The sequence below is a fragment of the Rhodnius prolixus genome, unplaced genomic scaffold (genome assembly GCF_049639745.1).
Source record: "Rhodnius prolixus isolate KJV_2025 unplaced genomic scaffold, Rpr scaffold_6, whole genome shotgun sequence".
Classification (NCBI taxonomy): Eukaryota; Metazoa; Arthropoda; class Insecta; order Hemiptera; family Reduviidae; genus Rhodnius; species Rhodnius prolixus.
In genome coordinates this window covers 40,237,552-40,256,042 of record NW_027411634.1, presented here as the reverse complement: position 1 = coordinate 40,256,042, position 18,491 = coordinate 40,237,552, and the positions used below count along the sequence as shown (strand labels likewise).

General features: G+C 29.9%; 2 protein-coding genes across 9 annotated transcripts in view; one reads left to right on the top strand and one right to left on the bottom strand.

Moving 5' to 3' along the window:
* LOC141461185 (uncharacterized) overlaps positions 1 to 18,491 on the top strand; it is a 45,499-nt gene that overhangs the window by 218 nt on the left and 26,790 nt on the right. For 2 of the 7 annotated variants that reach the window (XM_074141981.1, XM_074141982.1), the window contains exon 1: positions 13 to 156. The exons of the other annotated variants lie outside the window; for them this stretch is intronic. The gene's annotated coding sequence lies outside the window, so the exon portion shown is untranslated. Of the gene's footprint in view, positions 1 to 12; positions 157 to 18,491 lie in introns of those variants that run through there. 7 annotated transcript variants of the gene reach the window in all.
* The window catches only part of KCNQ (KCNQ potassium channel), a 132,938-nt gene continuing 116,982 nt past the window's right edge, over positions 2,536 to 18,491 (bottom strand). For both annotated transcript variants that reach the window (XM_074141979.1, XM_074141978.1), the window contains exon 13: positions 2,536 to 18,372. In XM_074141979.1, the coding sequence (XP_073998080.1) occupies positions 18,286 to 18,372 (87 nt within the window). In that variant the 3' untranslated portion in view covers positions 2,536 to 18,285. The remainder of the gene's footprint in view (positions 18,373 to 18,491) is intronic.

The window sequence follows — 18,491 nt, the reverse complement described above, 5'->3', positions numbered from 1 at the left end:
TAAAATTATTGTGTTAATATTTAGTTTTAACAATAATTTAATTTAATGAGTGTTAAACAGATTCAGTTTATTTTGTTTAAAATACTTTTTATGAAGTAGATTTTCAGTTTACAATTCAACTTAGACTAAAATTCTAAAATTTTAGGCTTTCCAAAGGTTTGTCTTATTTTACTATATTTTAATGTTATTTTGCAATTGGATTCACGAATGAATCAAATTATTTCTGTACGCTAAAGCCAAAACAATATTTCTTTGCACTTTTTCGTTAAATATAAACACCTTTCAATGGTAAATCTTCCAAAATTGTTTAATTTTACTATTTATTTCTAAAGGAAAAAATCCCTCCGCTTTATCAAATTAATAGATCGTTAAGGTTCAGTTATCGTTAGAAACTTCATTGTTAAAAAATTTATCAATTCTGTTAGAATTGATGGAGAAGCCTAAACAAATATTTTCTCACGTTACTTTTATCTGATAATTGCTGATGCTCTAAAAAAAAAACAGTTGTGCATTTTCATCGAATTGAATCTTTTGCAATATTTGGTAGATATCTTAGTAATTATAAATTAGAAATTTACAAATAAATTAAAAAATGTATACAAATTTGTTTGCATGTGTACATTTTTTTTGGATCTGCGATTTGGTGAGGGTGTTTAGCTTGTGTTAAAATTGAAGGGTATCATACTGCATGATGTTATGTAAAAATCCGGTGTGACACTAACTCGACTTTCTCGTACAATCCTCAGGATTTTCCCTTACACATGTTCTTCCAAGTTTTAACATGCCTCTCTCTTAATTAATGTCCCATTGTAAAGTGAAGATCATTCTCAATTCTTGATCCATTTTAAGATTTCTCATTCCAAGTATGTAGCTGTACTCATTCACGAGAGTGTCACTCTATAAAGTCAGATACTCGCATCACTCTTTAATTAAATGAAAATTGTGAACGAATAGAGATAATATCTAATGAAAGAATGCTACATCAATGGGACAGCATAGTTTATGTATTTTGAGCATGTCTAAAATTATAAACGAAATTAGGGTTACTGCAACTTAAAATATCTAATAGAACCATATTCAATGTGTACAACATATTATCTACATATGTATATTGTAAATTCCAATCTAAATTCATTCTTCACGAGTCTTCACATGTTTTCCTCCGTAACATAAGGCAATATTTAAATCTTTACCATGTATTTAGATTGAAATTAACAGTCAACACTTTTTTGTTTCTATTCATTGAAGTTTGGTCAGAAAAAAAAAATCATTGGCAACATTTCAAGAAAAAAAGGTTACCTTTCTCAAAAGCATTTAGGATCGTATTTCAAAAATATTACATATGTTTTGTTAACTAGCAATCATATAAAATTAAAGTTGCTCTACTGACTAATTGGGTACCAACCATTGTACTTGGAAAACGTAGTAGAAATAGGATTCAAAATTAAGTCTATTTGTTAGTTTTTTTTACAAAGAAATTAAAGAGGATTATTTAATATGGAATGAAAAGTTATGGATATCAGGTCTGGAAATTCTTTATCCATTTTTTTTTTTTAGGTTGGTGATTGGTTGAAATTCATTCAGTCTGTACCCTAATACAATTTTTAAATATTATTGTTTTTGTTCTCAAAAAGAGAGAAGCCTTCAAGTTGTTGAATCAGTTTAGTTATGCACTTTGAAGACTGACGTCTTTCAAAGAAGTTTTTGATAAAAAATAACGGTAACTTTATTTCCATAGGCTGCAGATTATTCGTCGAATAGTGCTAGCTTTCATACGAGCATCCCAGCCTAACAACACAACTTGCTTTTCAACTAATTTTATAAGAGAGGATGATATGTAAAGATTGCTTTGTATATCTAAGCACCATCCTGCCTTGTTTACCAAGAGCAAATGCCATCCGAACTTGTGCTGCTAAGGGAAATAGTCAAAAAAAAAAAATGATTGAAGATGCTAACGACCATGAAAATCGATGCGCCCTTGACATTTTTTTTAAATTAAACCTATTAATAAAAATACATAATTTTTGGGGGAAAACCAACCTTAACTACCCACCTGGTAAAGGTAAGGGCAAGATATTTTTTTTAAAAAATCGAAAATAAATTTTTTTGGGTCAAATCATAGCCTTTTTTTATCCTGATCCAATCCCCTAAATACATTGGGGAAGAGAAATAAAGTACTGAATACAGTTATTATAGTTTCATTTCAAATTTTAATCTTACCCAGGTTTCTATGGGTTCAAATTAGACTTAGAACATCCTAAAAAGAAACAAAGTTGACTGTTTGAAGCAGGATTTTGTCCCACGATGGGATGTATCAACTACATCTAGTGAACAAAATCAACTCCATCTTTAACAAACTTGGGGACCAAACAAATAAAATACACCAACAAAACTTTATTCACTTCATCCATTTTATTTCAATTTTTGTGTTTGTTGTTTTTTCTTCATCATTCCAAATATTTACTTTTTTAAAAAATTATAATAATATTTGTATTCCACATGCTTTAAATTATAGGATTACAAAGTATATTTGAACCTATTCTTAAAAAAAAAATTAAACTATTCTTTGCTTTATTATAGTATTATATATTTATTTAGCCTATAATATTACTAAACTATTTTTATAAATAGTTTTATATTCATTGGAAAAAATTGATTGATAAAAGGACTTTTAGAGACACACGGAAGGAATTTATCAAAGTGAATTTTTATTATTTATATGCATATCACTACTAAATTTTAAAATACACTTTTTTTTGTTTTCTTGTGGCTTATTTTTTAAAGATTTTTTAAATTCATTTTATAGCCATAATATAAAGCATAATACCATTGCACTTTATTATTATTTTTTTTAATTGAAAACTTATAAATGAAAAACGAAGAAATATAAAAATTAAATTTGAATAGAAAATACTATACATAAATTGAACAAATACTTTTTTTATATTTTTAAATTTATTCTTACAATTTAATTTACTTATTATAATTATATTAAGTACAAAGAGAATTCTGTTACACTAGATTATTATTTAAAAAATCAAAATTGGGTGAAGGATTTATTTTTAAGATTTTTTAATTTCATTTTAGACCCAAAGGTTTTTGTAAAAAAAAAGAAGAGAAATCAGTGCATCGGTAGATTGCGAACTACATAATACTTAAAACTTTTGCTCGTTTGTAAACTAAAAAAAAAAAAAAAATTTAAAGTAAAATATCTCTCGTTTGAAGATTATTTGAAGAAATGAAACATTATTTATTTATAATTTCGAAAGAAGAGGAAAGTTTTCGAGGGAAATACCATGATGAATGAGGAATAATTTCTAAGTATAGTTACTTAGGGTCCAGGAGCTCATCAACAATTGCAGTGAAGAAGATTGGACAAAAAGGACGTAATCTGTCTATACAGGGTGTCCCAAGCTATATGGATAACGACTTTTTCTCGGAAACTAAGATAGCTAGAGAAAAACTAAAAAATACGTGTTCCCTTAGTTTTTTGATAGAAATCCAAATATACTTTGTAAATTTTTTTCGGTGCTTCCAGAAGCGAGGTACAGGCACCAACTTCATTTTTTCAAATGGGAAGGTGTGGTTTTTATTTAAGAAATAGATTCCTCTATTTTTTTTTAAAGAAAAATTTACTTGAACGGTTTTTTTCTGTGAGTGATATTTTAGAAGTTAGGAATGAAAACATGATTCTTATAAGAAATGATAAAATGATATTATAACGGTTTTTTGATAGAATAAGAAGAAAAGTACTATTTTATTATAAATTTTACTCCTCATTAATATTACAAATCATGCTCGAAATGGCCTCCACCATTAGAGATGCATAGACATGCTCTTTCCTGCCAATTGTCCCTTACTGCCAAAGAAATAGATTCGGCTTTAACCGACTTACAGGTATCTATTATTCTCTGCTTTAGTTCATCTATAAATGCCATCCCGACTTGATTCTGATACACCTAGATTTAGAAATGCTTTTAGATAAGCAGTAATAAGGAAAGAAAGAAAAAAGTTATGAATAATCACCTTGTTTTTCAGGTATCCCCAAAGGAAATTGTCCATAGGTGTCAAGCCCGGTGAGAGAGGTGGCTACTGAATCGCCCCCCGTGTCGATATAACACCATCAGGCATGTAAAGAGATATCTCGATAGACAATTTGATGGGCGTGTTATATGGCGATTCAGTAGCCACCTCTCTCACCGGGCTTGACACCTATGGACTATTTCCTCTGGGGATACCTGAAAAACAAGGTAATCACCTTGTTCATACTCATTTTTCATAACTTTTTTCTTTCTTTCCTTAGTTCTGCTTATCTAAAAGCATTTCTAAATCTAGGTGTATCAGAATCAAGTCGGGATGGCATCTGCAGATGAACTAAAGCAGAGAATAATAGATACCTTTAAGGTTAAAGCCGAATCTATTTCTTTGGCAGTAAGGGGCAATTGGCAGGAAAGAGCATGTCTATGCATCTCTAATGGTGGAGGCCATTTCGAGCATATTAATGAGGGGTAAAATTTATAATAAAATAGTACTTTTCTTCTTATTCTATCAAAAAACCGTTATAATATTATCATTTCTTATAAGAATCATGTTTTCATTCCTAACTTCTAAAATATCGCTCACAGAAAAAAACCGTTCAAGTAAATTTTTCTTTAAAAAAAATAGAGGAATCTATTTCTGAAATAAAAACCGCACCTCCCTATTTGAAAAAATGAAGTTGGTGCCTGTATCTCGCTTCTGGAAGCACCGAAAAAAATTTACAAAGTAAATTTGGATTCCTAACAAAAACTAAGGGGACACGTATTTTTTAGTTTTTTTCTAGCTATCTTAGTTTCCGAGAAAAAGTCGTTATCCATATAGCTTGGGACACCCTGTATAGTGCCAATGGTATTTTTTGTTTACTCTAATCATCCAATTCTACTGGGACGACTGCCATTAGTTATTACCTCCCTAAACTGGTACCCATTATTCCTCCATATAGTTTATATGGCCGTACCAGATCTTCCATTTAATTGAATTAATATTTCGCAGATACGGCGTGGCTCTGATCATAGTGTTACCTAAGAAAAAGGTCTCATGGTCTCGCCTTTTCAATCCATATCTTTATAGCATGAAATCGACTATAATCTGTTCATCTCATTGACCATAAATGAAAAATGAGTAAACAAGTGTGTATGCAACGATTCACTGTCCAAATGTCTGTGGCCACTTCTTTTTTTAGTCTTAAACTTCTCAGCGACAGCTAATCTAGCATCAAATTCAGCCTACCGCTTTCACAAGCTTTCCTTTATTGTCCACTTTCAAACAACACTGGCTGGACAATATCTACAATTACCTGTCTTGGCAATTCGATCAATTTTCATTCGAATTCAGAGAAAGGAGAAATTATTCCTCATTCGCTGTCTGAACTGTTTTGTAAAGAATATACAAATTGTTTCTATGTTTGGACAACCATTTTCAAGATAAAAACTCTCTGATAAAAACGAAACCTTTCATAGTTTAAAATAAATTAATTAATTAAATAGTAGAATTTTATAAAAATAGATTTTATAAATTACCCACTCAGTAACAGTATAATTTTAGATCAAGGGATTTAAAAATAAACACTAACTTTCTTTGTTACTTAAATAAATAAATATTAATGAATTCCAGAGAAATTATTCAAAGATCTAATAAACTATGACTTTTTAAATCCATTATGGATAAATGGAATCCAGAAATCATTTGACATTTTTTTTAAATTAATTTTCTTAAGGATTACTAAAATTTAACTTTCAATCCAAAACTTCTCTCTCTCTCTCTCTCTCTCTCTGATTTATTAATTAAAATAAATAATAATAAAATTAATAAATAACACAAACACTGAATTTAAGACAACTATCACAGAACATGCGTTATAATGTAGAATTACTAGTTCATTATATTATTTATTTATTTTTATTCCATTCCTTTTCTTATAAGGAAACAGGAATTTTTTAATATCTTTTAAACGTTTCAATAAATAATACATTTTAATTTCATTAAACTTTTCATAAAAATATTTAAATAATCACAATAATGAAAAATTGATAAAAAAAAGAGATGATAAACTCAATTATTATTGTAAAATCTTTAGAACAATCTAAATCTAGAAGCACTTAGGCCAAAACTCTTGCTTTTTTTCATAGAATTATCGACAAAAACAAAAAAAGGAATAATATATATCTACTAATTATAAAAAAAAATAGTTTTCTGATATAATTATTATTAGAAAACGAAAATGTATTCATAATTTTTGTCTTTAATACATTAGAAAGAAATTGAAGCTTATTTTTATTTTGAAATCTTTTAAATACTTTTCATAAAAACTAATCAAGTTGCAAAACTAATATAACTTTCTCTTACTTAGATTATGATCAAGTAGACAGAAGTGGCTAGCTTTTTAGCATGTCTATGGTTAAATCTGACTTGGAAATTCAAATTCGAGTCCAGGCTACCTGCCCTAAGGTTTGCTTTTTCTTAGAAGCCTTTATAGCACTCTAAACCCTGGAGCATCGCAATACGCTCCGGAAGCAAAAGGTCTAAAGCAGGGATGGCGAAACTTTTTGAGACGTGGGTCAAATTTTGTTCATTTTTTTTTTGTTTTGTACATAGCTCTTGGGTCACCACTAATGCCCATTTCACACAAGAATTAAGTTTAAAAATTTTAAACTGAATATTTTCAAAACTAAACATCATTAAAATTCAGTTGGCTTAACGGGGTAAAACGGGGACGAAAACAAAGTGCTATGGAAGTCTCTTTTTACAAAACATTACTGAACAAAAGTGTGTTTCATCTTAAGCTAAATATGGTTATTTGCTTTGGGCTGTCGATTTTTTTTTTTTAACAAAACAAAATATGAGTAAAATTATACATTTTATTTGATATTTTGTAAACAATTTTGCTTTATTTCAAATACTACAAAAGCATTTGTCGTCATTTGCGTTTTTAGAACTGTAATGATCCAAACTAAAGGTTATAGGTTAGAATTTAAATTGCTTTTGTGTTAATGCGTGATTGAAAAAAAAATACAGATAGAATATAAATTATCCACAACAATTAGAAAATCTAAATCAACCCGCGTAATACAAACAAATGGTTGCCTAGCAATTGTGGGTCAGTGAAAAAGCTCTAACCCGCGGGTCACAGGTTCGCCATCACTGGTCTAAAGTTTCAGTCCATGCTAACCAAAGTGAAAAGAGCTCCCCCCAACTCAAAGCTGGTGTGTAAAGAGGTACTACTGTGTAAAAGAGTCTTTCTAGATCGCAAAGGTGGGAATAGAGGTGGTATCGCATCCCCAAATTGAACCCCAAATTTTAGAAAACTAAAAGCGTAGTTTGTTCCCGCTAGAATTGAAGTTGATTCGCGCTTGGAATAAATGAATTTACAGGATGAATTAACAATATACTAAGGGAAGGGATTAGCTATACGGTTAGCGTACTGGACTCCCACGCAGAGGTCACGAATTCGAATCCAGCTGCTGACCCTTAGATTTTCTCTTTCTAGGAGCTTCTTACAGCTCACTGTCCGGTGATAGACAGAGTCCTCTTTAACGAGAGAACACGGTCCGGAGGCCGGCAGTGCACTGAAAAAACCTCCGGGCGCCAATAACCATAGATGTTGACAAAAACAATATACTAAATATCTGTTTAGTTTGTTTATTATTATTATTGTATTTTTTTCTAAGAGAACAGAGTTTTTATTAGGGACGTTTAAAGCAGTGGAAACTTTACGTTTTGGAATTCATTTTTTATTTAGCTAAATTAAAATGAGAAAAAATGTAGTTTATTGAAAATTTTCCTAGTTTGAATCATAAGAATCAGAGTAAGAGAAAGTTAGGTTAGGTTTATAAGAATGTTGGTTTAATAAATCATAATAAAATGTTAAGAAATTAAACCATTTCTTCTCTTCTTTTGTAAAAAAATATTAAAGATGGCAACGATTCTTTTTTTAAGGCAACGCTTTGAACAAGATTTAGCTCATCATCAGGGCTTAGAATCCATAGTTAATGATTATATTTACATATTCTATAATGCACATCTAAAAGCATATTATGCACAATAACGTATTAATGATTCAATTAGCGAGGAATAGGTCCAGAACAAAAAAAAAACAACTTCCCTCTTTTTGCTCTGAACCGATTCCTCGCTAAACTGAATCCTTAATATGAATATTTGACGATCATTAAAAGCTGAAACAAATTCATGCACAATAACTTTTTTAGGCCATGAACATATAATCATTTATCTTTGTACAAAGCCAGCATAATCAAAATGGCACTAAACTGTACAGTGTACCCAGTTGTACGAACAATAACTTTTTTACTTAGGGTGCGTTCCACTAAGCGGTCACAACGGTCACGCTCACGACCGCGGTTTTGCCCGTTCCACTTGCACTTGCGAGCGTTACAATCGAAAACTCAAGTGGAATGGACTTCAGAGCGTTTCAACCGTTCATGTAAACATTACAAATGGCCACCTCGAAAATAAGTCAGAAGCTTGAAGAGGTTGTTTTTTTTTTTAATTTTAACCCCGTTTATATGCAGTTATAATAAACTTTATTGGTAAAGTTGACTTATATTCAAAATATAGATATATATAATTCAATTTTTTATATTACATTTTTGTGGAGTATTTATAAAATTTACGTTTAAATAAAATTAAAATGTCTTTTGTGGCAACAGTAGGATATTTATTAATGCAACGTAATAATGCTTTAGAAAGTTCTTCATCTAGTTCCGATGAAAAGTGGAATGCAATTTTACAAAATCGCAATAGTGATAAGCGAAAACTTAAGCCACGTATTATTAGCTATCAAAGTGTAATTGATTATTATTCAGTGATTTATTATGTAAAGGGATAAGTAATTTTTCATTTTATTATTATTTTTAGACTTTCGAGAAACACATTCTATTATTTACATGAGATAATACTTTCATTTACATGAGATAATTTTTTCGGTCGCCATCTTTTCTTTTAAAAATTGCGCCGAATTGCTGAACGCCTGACTTCGACCAAGCACCTTAAGGTGGGGCGTTGTAAGCTTCGCGTGAGCGAAAATAATGGACGTCATTAGTGTCGTTTTCACCACGACCATTATGACCGCGATCGTCATATGGAACGGCTGAAGGTAAATTTTGATTGTTGTGAGCGCTTAGTGGAACTCACCCTTAATAATTCATGCTTTTAAAGGGAAAGAGGTTTCACAATGACTTGCATTCGAGGGGTGATTTTTTTCTGCAAATAGATGCAATTTTGTACTCCAAAAGCATTTCAAGGGTCGTCGCTTGGAGAGAGTACCTGCTGAAGAGCTATAGTACCACAAGTAGTAAATAATCATAACCACATGTTAACCTTAGCCCTGATAATGAACTATAAAATACAGTTCAAAAACTAGTATTATTTTTACCCCCAAACTAAAAAAAAAAAACAAGATTCTTAAAATATGTTTGTCTGATTTTCTTGAAAATAGTAATTACTCAATTTTTTCACCCCTAGTTCTAATGTAATAAAGAGAACGATAATAGAATACAAAAATATAAACAAACATTTTAAATAAATACAGAAAATTACTTTTTATATATTTACATGGTTTTTTTTTATAGAATAAGTAAATCTAATTATCAATATAAGCCTAAATATAATTATATATATTATACAGAGATAAAACGAGAAGTCTTAACAGCTTATAATCTACAAATATATTATTATATATTGTTATTTTATTTATTTTTTTTGTGCAAGATATGTATTATTGCTCCCCGACAGCACTTTTTCTTTTAAATAAATTTAATTAAATAAATAATCATTTAAATAAAAAAAAATTTTTGAAATGAAATAAAAAAAAAAAACACCTTCTGAGTAAAGAGAATTTTTACATCACACGTGTAAAAAAGTATTACTTTACTCACTTTTCATTAATTTTTTTTTGGAATTACAATTCATAGCAAATCAAAAAATATCTTCAACTTATTGATTGTGATTTATTTCCCCCCTCCCCTCTTTTTTTCCTTGTTTTGGCAGGCATAGTGTTAACATTCAATGAATATCAATAAAAATTCACTTAAATATTATTTACAATTTATTATTATAATAATTACTTTTGCTATAAACACTAGCGTAAACCAAAAAAAAGGGTGCTGTTTAAAAATATTTTATATGAATATCAGAAATTATTATCAATTTTTATTATTTATAGTTTATTTAGTAAACTTTATGAAATATTTTTAAGAAAAAAAAAAAAATTATTTACAAAAGATATATATATATATAATTTATTTTAAAGATAGTAAATATATTTACTTTTTATTTATTTACATAGGCACAAAAGGAACAAATTATGAAAATGTTTTTTTTCTTTTTCTTTATTTATAATAATATAGTACTTTATTATAAATTTAAATATTTCTACAAGTTATTTATATCTTTAAAATTTTATATTTATGCAAAATATTATTGCTGTCTTACAAAGTACAAACAAGATTTTTACTTTCTGATCCTGTTTTGTGTATTTACATTATTATTTATCTTTTTTTTTGTGATAGCATTTTTATTTTTGTTCAATTGATAGAATTTTGGTTAAGTGATGCTACGATTAAAATATTATAGAGAATCACTTAAACATTACTAGAAAAAGAACATGAAAAGAAATTTAAAAAAGAGTTCTTAGGTGTAGAGTGTAGTACAAAATTATAACGAATGAGAATTGTTTACAAAAATTGAAGTTAAATTGCAGAAGTTTACTAAGTAACTGACATTAACTAGGGAGGGAAGGGATTAGCTATGCGGTTAGCGTATTTGACTCCCACGCGGAGGTCCCGGGTTCGAATCCAGCTGCTGACCCTTAGATTTTCTCTTCCTAGAAGCTTCTTACAGCTAACTGTCCGGTGATGGGACAGTGTTGTCTGTAACAAGAGAAAACTGAGGCCGACAGGGCACTAAAAAAAGCTCCGGGCGCCAATAACCTTAGATGTTGACGCGCCTTAAATCATAAACCGAGGAGGGCACGAAATGTTATTATTTGGCCCAATAATAAGCGTATTTCTCAGAAAATCATTTATTATCACAATAAAATTATTGACGATAAAGTAATTAACCACCTATATCTTACAAATTAATGAGATGTCTGTTTTTACATAATAATATTCTTTCTTCTTCCCTTTCCGAAATCTGATCCTTTATCAAACTTGACAGATCCCAGAAGTGCCCGAAAATAATTAAAAAAAATAATAATAAAAATAAAAACCAGTAGGTTTATGTGAAAAAGTATTTAAGAAATGAAAAGCAGAGAAAAGATTTTTTTAAAGGCATTTTTCCAACCATTTTCCGAAGAATATAGAAAAACTTGAAACATGATTTTCTACAAACTTGAAAATTTATAGGGAAGCTTTAAACATGCAATACCTAAGAGAATCCGTAAGATATCAATTTTTCTGGTAAAAGTTTTTAAGAAAAATTTTCTAAAAAATAAAAAAAACGCTTAAGAAAAGTGGCATTTTCAGATTCCGAGTTTCATCGAAGCAGCAATAATACGAATTTTGAGCTACCTGTAACTTTTCAGATTTTCTGATACCCAAAAAGTTCAGAGTCAAATCTATTTCGAAACAAGAAATGAGACGATTACAATACTTGCTACGATTTTTCTTGCTTTTACGAGTACTCTTATGTTTAACAATCAGATCCGAGAAATGTAGTGACGGATCGCAGAGAGCGTTCTTGCAGGTCGTGGTTATGTACAGCAGCACTATACTTTCCAATCTCTTCGATGAAAGCTTTCCAAAAAGCAACAATCCATCCCTCCAACAGTGCCGGATACAAGGTTCTGTCAACAGCACTTTACGAGAACCTCCTTATCAATAAAGTTTCTTCCCAATCCTGTGAAATTTGGATAAATACCCTTTGTTGTTTTTTTGGTCATCGACTGATTTTTGGGGAATTCGCTCAACTTAAGCATGTCCCTTGATTAATACATCATCACTGGTGTATTCCTACAGGTACTGGCGGGGCAAGACTATACAGGGAGAACCAGTAACTAATGTCCATAGGCCTACTGTGGACTTAGTACATATCAAGTGGACTTCAAAGAAGTATTGGCCAACTTCATATTTAACACTGTTCTTGAGTGACGTCACTTTCAATTTTTTTTTCTTTCTAAAATCATTACTTTTTTTGCAATAAAAATGTTATTACTCAGAGAAGTTTTAGTCCGAATTCGATTCTGATGACACGGTTAGAAAGACAGATAAATTTTCTAAAAATTGATACCATTTTGAAGCCTAAGTTATTCTCCAAACAGCCTCAATCTTCCTCCTGGATACTGGAGGAAAAATAAAAGTAATCGAAAATTTTTGAAGAAAACTCATTAGGCCCTTATGTGTGATCATTATCAGATCTAGGTGCTGGCACTTTGTAGTTAAAGTTTCCTTGTTTAATGGGCTTTCAAACGGTATATCATTTTCCAGGATTCCTTTTATCTTCGTATGAGAAATTACGTTTGTTTTACAAGAAAAAGTGTTCACGAGCACTCAACAGTGTTAGTTTATCAAGTTGTTTAATTCATTGAAAAACTCTTTTAAATGGACCAGTAGCCAAATTTTAAAGTAGATTGTCTTAAAATAAAGAAGTCAAAGGTTACAAATTGCACTTTAAACATTTACTTCTGATCTCTTCTGAAATATTTGAGAAAATTTTAGGAAATATTTTAAACAAGTGCTATTTTTATAATCGAAGGTTCATTTTTTTTAGAAAAAATATTTAAAGTGACTTCACTCAAGAAGAGTGGAAAATATGAAGTTGGCCAATATGTCATTGAACTCCACTTTAGATGTACTACACACAGTAGGCCTATGGACATTAGTTACTGGTCCGGCCCTATATAATAGTCACACGATAGTGACAGCTTTTACAATATTGCAAATAGAATAAATATATAAAGAAAATGTCCCATAAGTTAGCATCACTTAACTGCAAAATCATAGTTTTTCTATTTCTATTCAAAATTTATTCTGATGTGCTTTTGAGAAAATATATTATTGTTTTTATAGATTACAAATTTTCTAAGGTTTTTCTTTCATTTTCGTCTTGTTAGCATACAAATTGGACCCCCTATTATATATTATGTACTTACACAGAAAATATGCCTCTAAAATATATGTATACATATTTATTTATTTTTGAATCGTTACTAGTATAAACTGATTTTATTTTAAACTAATCAATTTTATATTTATGATTTTAATGATTAATCATTGAATAATATGAAATGAGGGGGAATAAAATTCCCTCCCACTATGATTCCATCAGTAGAAGAGGAAGTGCACTTGTTTGGTACAAAACACACACAAAGTGCGTAGATATTATTTTTTAAAATAGTAAAAACTAAAAATAAATCTCAGTAAATTTATAAATACGAGAAACTAATAACATTATTTATTTTTTTACAATACAATTATTTATATTTTTTATGATTTTCGTTTTTATTATATACACTAGTCACAGCAGTGAGTTATTTTTATCTGCATTAATATTTATTTTATTTATATCTTTTATTTAAAAAATAATTTGGTAATCCCTTTATAATTACAATCTATCCCAGCTTGTAGTATCGCCCTGTTTCCAAGATAAGGAATTGTGCCCTGGCATGGTCAGAAATATTTTTCTAAAACTGAACTTTTGGGGGAAGATATTGATTAAATAAGAAAAATCAGAAATCCGTGCTTCAGATAAGGCTATAAAGTCTAGCAAAAAAAAAGTACATTATTGTCGAAGTTCTCGTACGATAGTTTTGGGACTTTTACATTAGCCGATCATAGTATCACGATTTGCAGTTTTACTATTTCAAATTCTTTTGTTCTATGTAGTTTTAAAGAGAAAAATCACCTTTTTTTTTTTTACCCACCTAGAACAGGGGGTCGGCAAGCTATTTCAAGTAGAGAGCCATTTTCTTTAAATAATCTTAATAAATCTTAGCAAGAGCCGCAAGGATGATAGAGTGTAAAAAACTCTGTAGATCATTTGTATTTTCACAAATTATGATTCTGTGATATTCAATAACATTTAAATGTTTTATACATTTATTTTTACTTATTACAAAGTAAATAAACAAATAAATAATAACTAAACCTGTGTTAGAATGAAAAGGCGGCAGTCTTATATATTACGTACTGTATTTTAATATAATTCTATTCAATTTCAAACCAAATCTCATTTAAAATTCTTTTTGAAAAAATATCTTTACTTTAATAAATGGAATTTTCATTTGTTTCAATAAAATTGAAATAAACAATTTATTTTGGACAGGCTGAAGAGCCTTACAAATTTGGATAAAAGAGCCGCGAGTTGCCGACCCCTGACCTAGATGGAACGCAAATCAATGTCACTGGCGTAATCTCTCCTTAAGAATACAATTATCTTTGAATGAAAAATTCCTAAGAGGTTCTACCAGAACTAGATTGGACCTAACTCAGGAAAAACGCCGATTTACTAGTTAGAAAAACTACAGATGTAAATCTTATTGAAGCTCACACTGGCCGCTCCAGATCCTACCACAGCCGACAACAACCCTTTCCAGGCTTTAACGAATACCCTTAGTAGGTTAAAGATGGGAAACTGTTCAGCTATTTCAGCAACCAATCTGACTAAAGTTGGAGGTTCATGCAAGTCTCTTCCATTTTTGGCAACATCATTGTTGAACAAAAAAGCTTTTTTGTACGAAACGAAACTTTAGAAGGTGTTTATTAATTTTTATTTTTCCGTGTTTTTTTCTTTTAAATTAACCAATATCTTCTCTAGATTATCTTTAAAACTTCATTATCTTCTTAAAGTAGACTTTCAAGATTTCAGCATGGTTCCCGTCTTTAAAGCCCAACTCAGAAAGCGGTTGGCAGTATCCTACTCTTTGCAAAATTCTTAATCCAAAGCTATAATCCCATTATCCAAACAAGTTGTTTGGATAATTCGCGTCTTTTGTTAAAAAGAAAAGTAATGGTGAAATATTATTTTAAATTTGTACAAAATTTTATTAATTTTTTTTTTTTTTTTGTAAATTAGCAAGCTGATGGAACCACGTACAATATATAATATGTTTTTTAAATTTAAGATTCAAAAAATACTACAAATATTTGATAATTGTATACACAATACACTTGTTCCTTTTGATATTATCAGTATTTTACAAATAATTAATCTACGACTCATAGGATTTCTTTACAAGCATTTCTTTTAATGAAAAAATATAAATAAATAAATGAAAAATAAAGAAAGAAAATAACCGTCGATTTCATTTATTTATTTATAATGCCGGAGCTTTCGATCTAGAGATTAGGACATATTAAAGTCCAACATTGTTCAATAATTTTATGTACATATTTGTTTTTACATTTTGGAACTACAAAGAATAAATAAGTGGAGTCTTAGATCGTGACTGTTTTGAGTATTGAACAGGATCTCAAATGCCATAGCCTTGAAGATTGACCTGCTCTCTAGGTCGAAAGCTTGGCATAGTAAACAAATAAATATATAATAAAAAAAAAACATAAGGTGACAAAAACTTCTTTTCTCTTTGGTTGAATAAATTAATCGCCAAAAGAAAAATGAAAGTTAAAAATAAGACTCAAAAATTATTTAAATTGTATTTTTCTTAGATCTTTAGGAGCAGATTTGGGGTAAAGATAAAGTTAAGTTAGTACTTCTTTTTTGGTTAAGTTATAAGGAACAGCATTTTGGGGAGATCGAAAGTTAATGGTTTGATCCACGAAGCTGGTTTATGTTTGACTTTTTTTTAAACAAATTTTATCTATCATAGCATGACTTCTTTGGAAATCACTTTAATTCTGATCGATTTTGGTTATTTCTTTGATTTTTTTTATTTTTTCTTGTACTTAAACTCGTTAAATTTAAGGCCATAGGTGCCCTCAGCCATCTTGGCTTACCGCCGACAACTAGACAGTGTCTCCTCGCAGTAGACAGCACTGGCCACCTGGCTAGTGAGCTGTTGAGGCTCCATCATAGAGAGCAAATCCAAGGTTACAGTTTGAAAAGCTGTTCTGGCAGAGAGACCAGACATTCCGGAAATGGTAGCACATCAACACGAAGAAAAACTAAGTGAACAGAACGTGATAGCCACGTTTGTTGGGCCCCTGCTTCATTAGGAAACACACGAAGACTAAGTTTTGGTAAAATTCAAAGGCATCAAAGAGACCAAAAAAAGAGTGGTAAAAGTGGAAGGCCCTTCCTTACTCAAAATTTCTTCCACATGCATGGAACTGTCTATGAGTCTATGAAGAGATGGCTTGTAAATAAATGATGAAGCGTCACAGGGCTGAGACTTTCCAAAAAAAAAAAAAAAAAAAGGGTCCAGAACCTACCCAATAGTAGTGTCTTCCCCAGGTGAGTGAGAACCAACCAAGAAGATTATTGCGCTTTTTCTAAGGGACTGTCATAATTTGGAAACACTGCAGCATTATGGATCTGTAGGAAAAACTTCGGCAATGCACCACGGATCGAAACTGTTTCAATCTCAATCTGGCTCTTATCTGGAACTTGAGAGACTGATGAAAGATGGAACCAGTAGGATAGAACCAGGCCAGATACAACTACAGAGAGCACTTCTTGTTCCAAGGAAGAGATTGTAGCACAAGAGATGGATTAACGTGACGTAATTGGATTCTAAATTTAAGAAACTGGTGACTCAAACTCAGACCTATAAAAGAAAATCCGAAATCGATTAGAATTAAGAGAAAATAAGCTGCCTGATAGATGAAAATCTCGGATGGTATAAAGAATAGTCGTCCCTCCTAAAAAGCAAGTTTTAGAACAATATTTAAGGATTCTTCGTTTAAATCTTTCAAGGATTTCTTTTCCCACTGTAGCAAATGGACTAGCCACTTCCTCAGGGATCTTGGCTATCCTGCGGAGACAATGCACTTAGAGCCCTGTGGACTTAGTTTGTACAAGCACTTTTTTTTTTTAAATTCGATCAATAAAAAAAAAATCGCTTCCCTGAGGCACAATCCGACGAACGGCCGAATTCAAGTCGACTTATTATCCATCTAGAGATAACATGTAAAAATGTTCACAAAAAAATTGGAAGGGGACTTACCACGACCACGGTTAGTTTTTTTTTAGCCATTTCACTAAGGATACCATCACTATGTAGAATACAGCTGGGAATTACTTTCTGTCGCACGACAAGGATTCTAGGAGGAAGTCCTGAAATACATGAACTTGTGGCGGGATACTAATAAGATTGCAGCTGATTCTGGTTAGTTCCTTTTTTCCCCACACAGACGACTTGTAATCGCAATAAATTATTGAACTCTGGCCGTCCATCGGTTACCAAATATTCCTTCTAGAGAGGGAAGACGGACCTTCATCCCAAACCAATGATATTCAAATAAAAAAAGTACTTTAAAAATAAATAAGCTCAAGTATTATCTTCTTCTTTTTTTTTTTTTAAGTAAGTCTTTATGATTGTCTAAATATAGTTATTTGTTAAATTAAAATATTATTATTAGTTTAATTAGAGAATAAAGTTTTCTCTTCTTTATTTATTTTTTATCTAAGTTATAAAAAGAAAGGCTTAACATAATAAATATAGTATATATAAGATTTACATCACCTATTTGATTCTAAATGACAGCATCTTTTATTCATTTTAATATTTTTTTTTTTATATTAAAATTTACCAATATAAGCCCTTTATATTTAAAATTTATTTTATGTTTTTATATTTATAAAATAATATAGGAAGGAATTTATAAAACTACAATTTATAATTTTCTTTTTTAATTTTTAAGAAAGCACAAGGGAGATTGTTTTTTTTAATTTTTTAATTTTATTTTTCTTAATAAAAGAAATTTATTTTTATTAATTAAAAGGTGGTCTTCATTAAAATGAATGGTCTTCATTAATTATTTTCATAAAATTTCGATGTATTTCATTATTTTGTTTAAATATTGTTTTTTTTTTATTTAATTCGGCGATATAATTTCAATTAAAACGTTATCGAATTATTTTCTTTAATGTTTAGAAACATTTATTTATTTATTTTTAAAGCAACTATATTTTTAATTTGTTTCATTTCAAACTGCCCATTTTATAATTTTTTTTTTTTTAAATAATCATTTTATTTTAAAATAAATAATGAAATAAGATAATGAGAGTATAGATACCCTACCAAAAATTACCAAATGTCATATATATATAATATATAAAAGTTATATACATACAGCTTATTAAAATATAGTATATCTATATATAAATGTAGCATCACACTTGTTCCTCCAATGGATGTTTATGTGTCTGTGCATTTAGTATATACGTCAGCTGATCCAATTTTCTATCCATATTGGAAAGCTAGGGAAAACAAAAATACAAAATTTGAGTTTTCTTATAGCTGAAAGAATAACTAAATAATATTGAGTAATTTCTTGATAGTTTTTGAGTACTTACGTACGTACAGTCATACAACTATA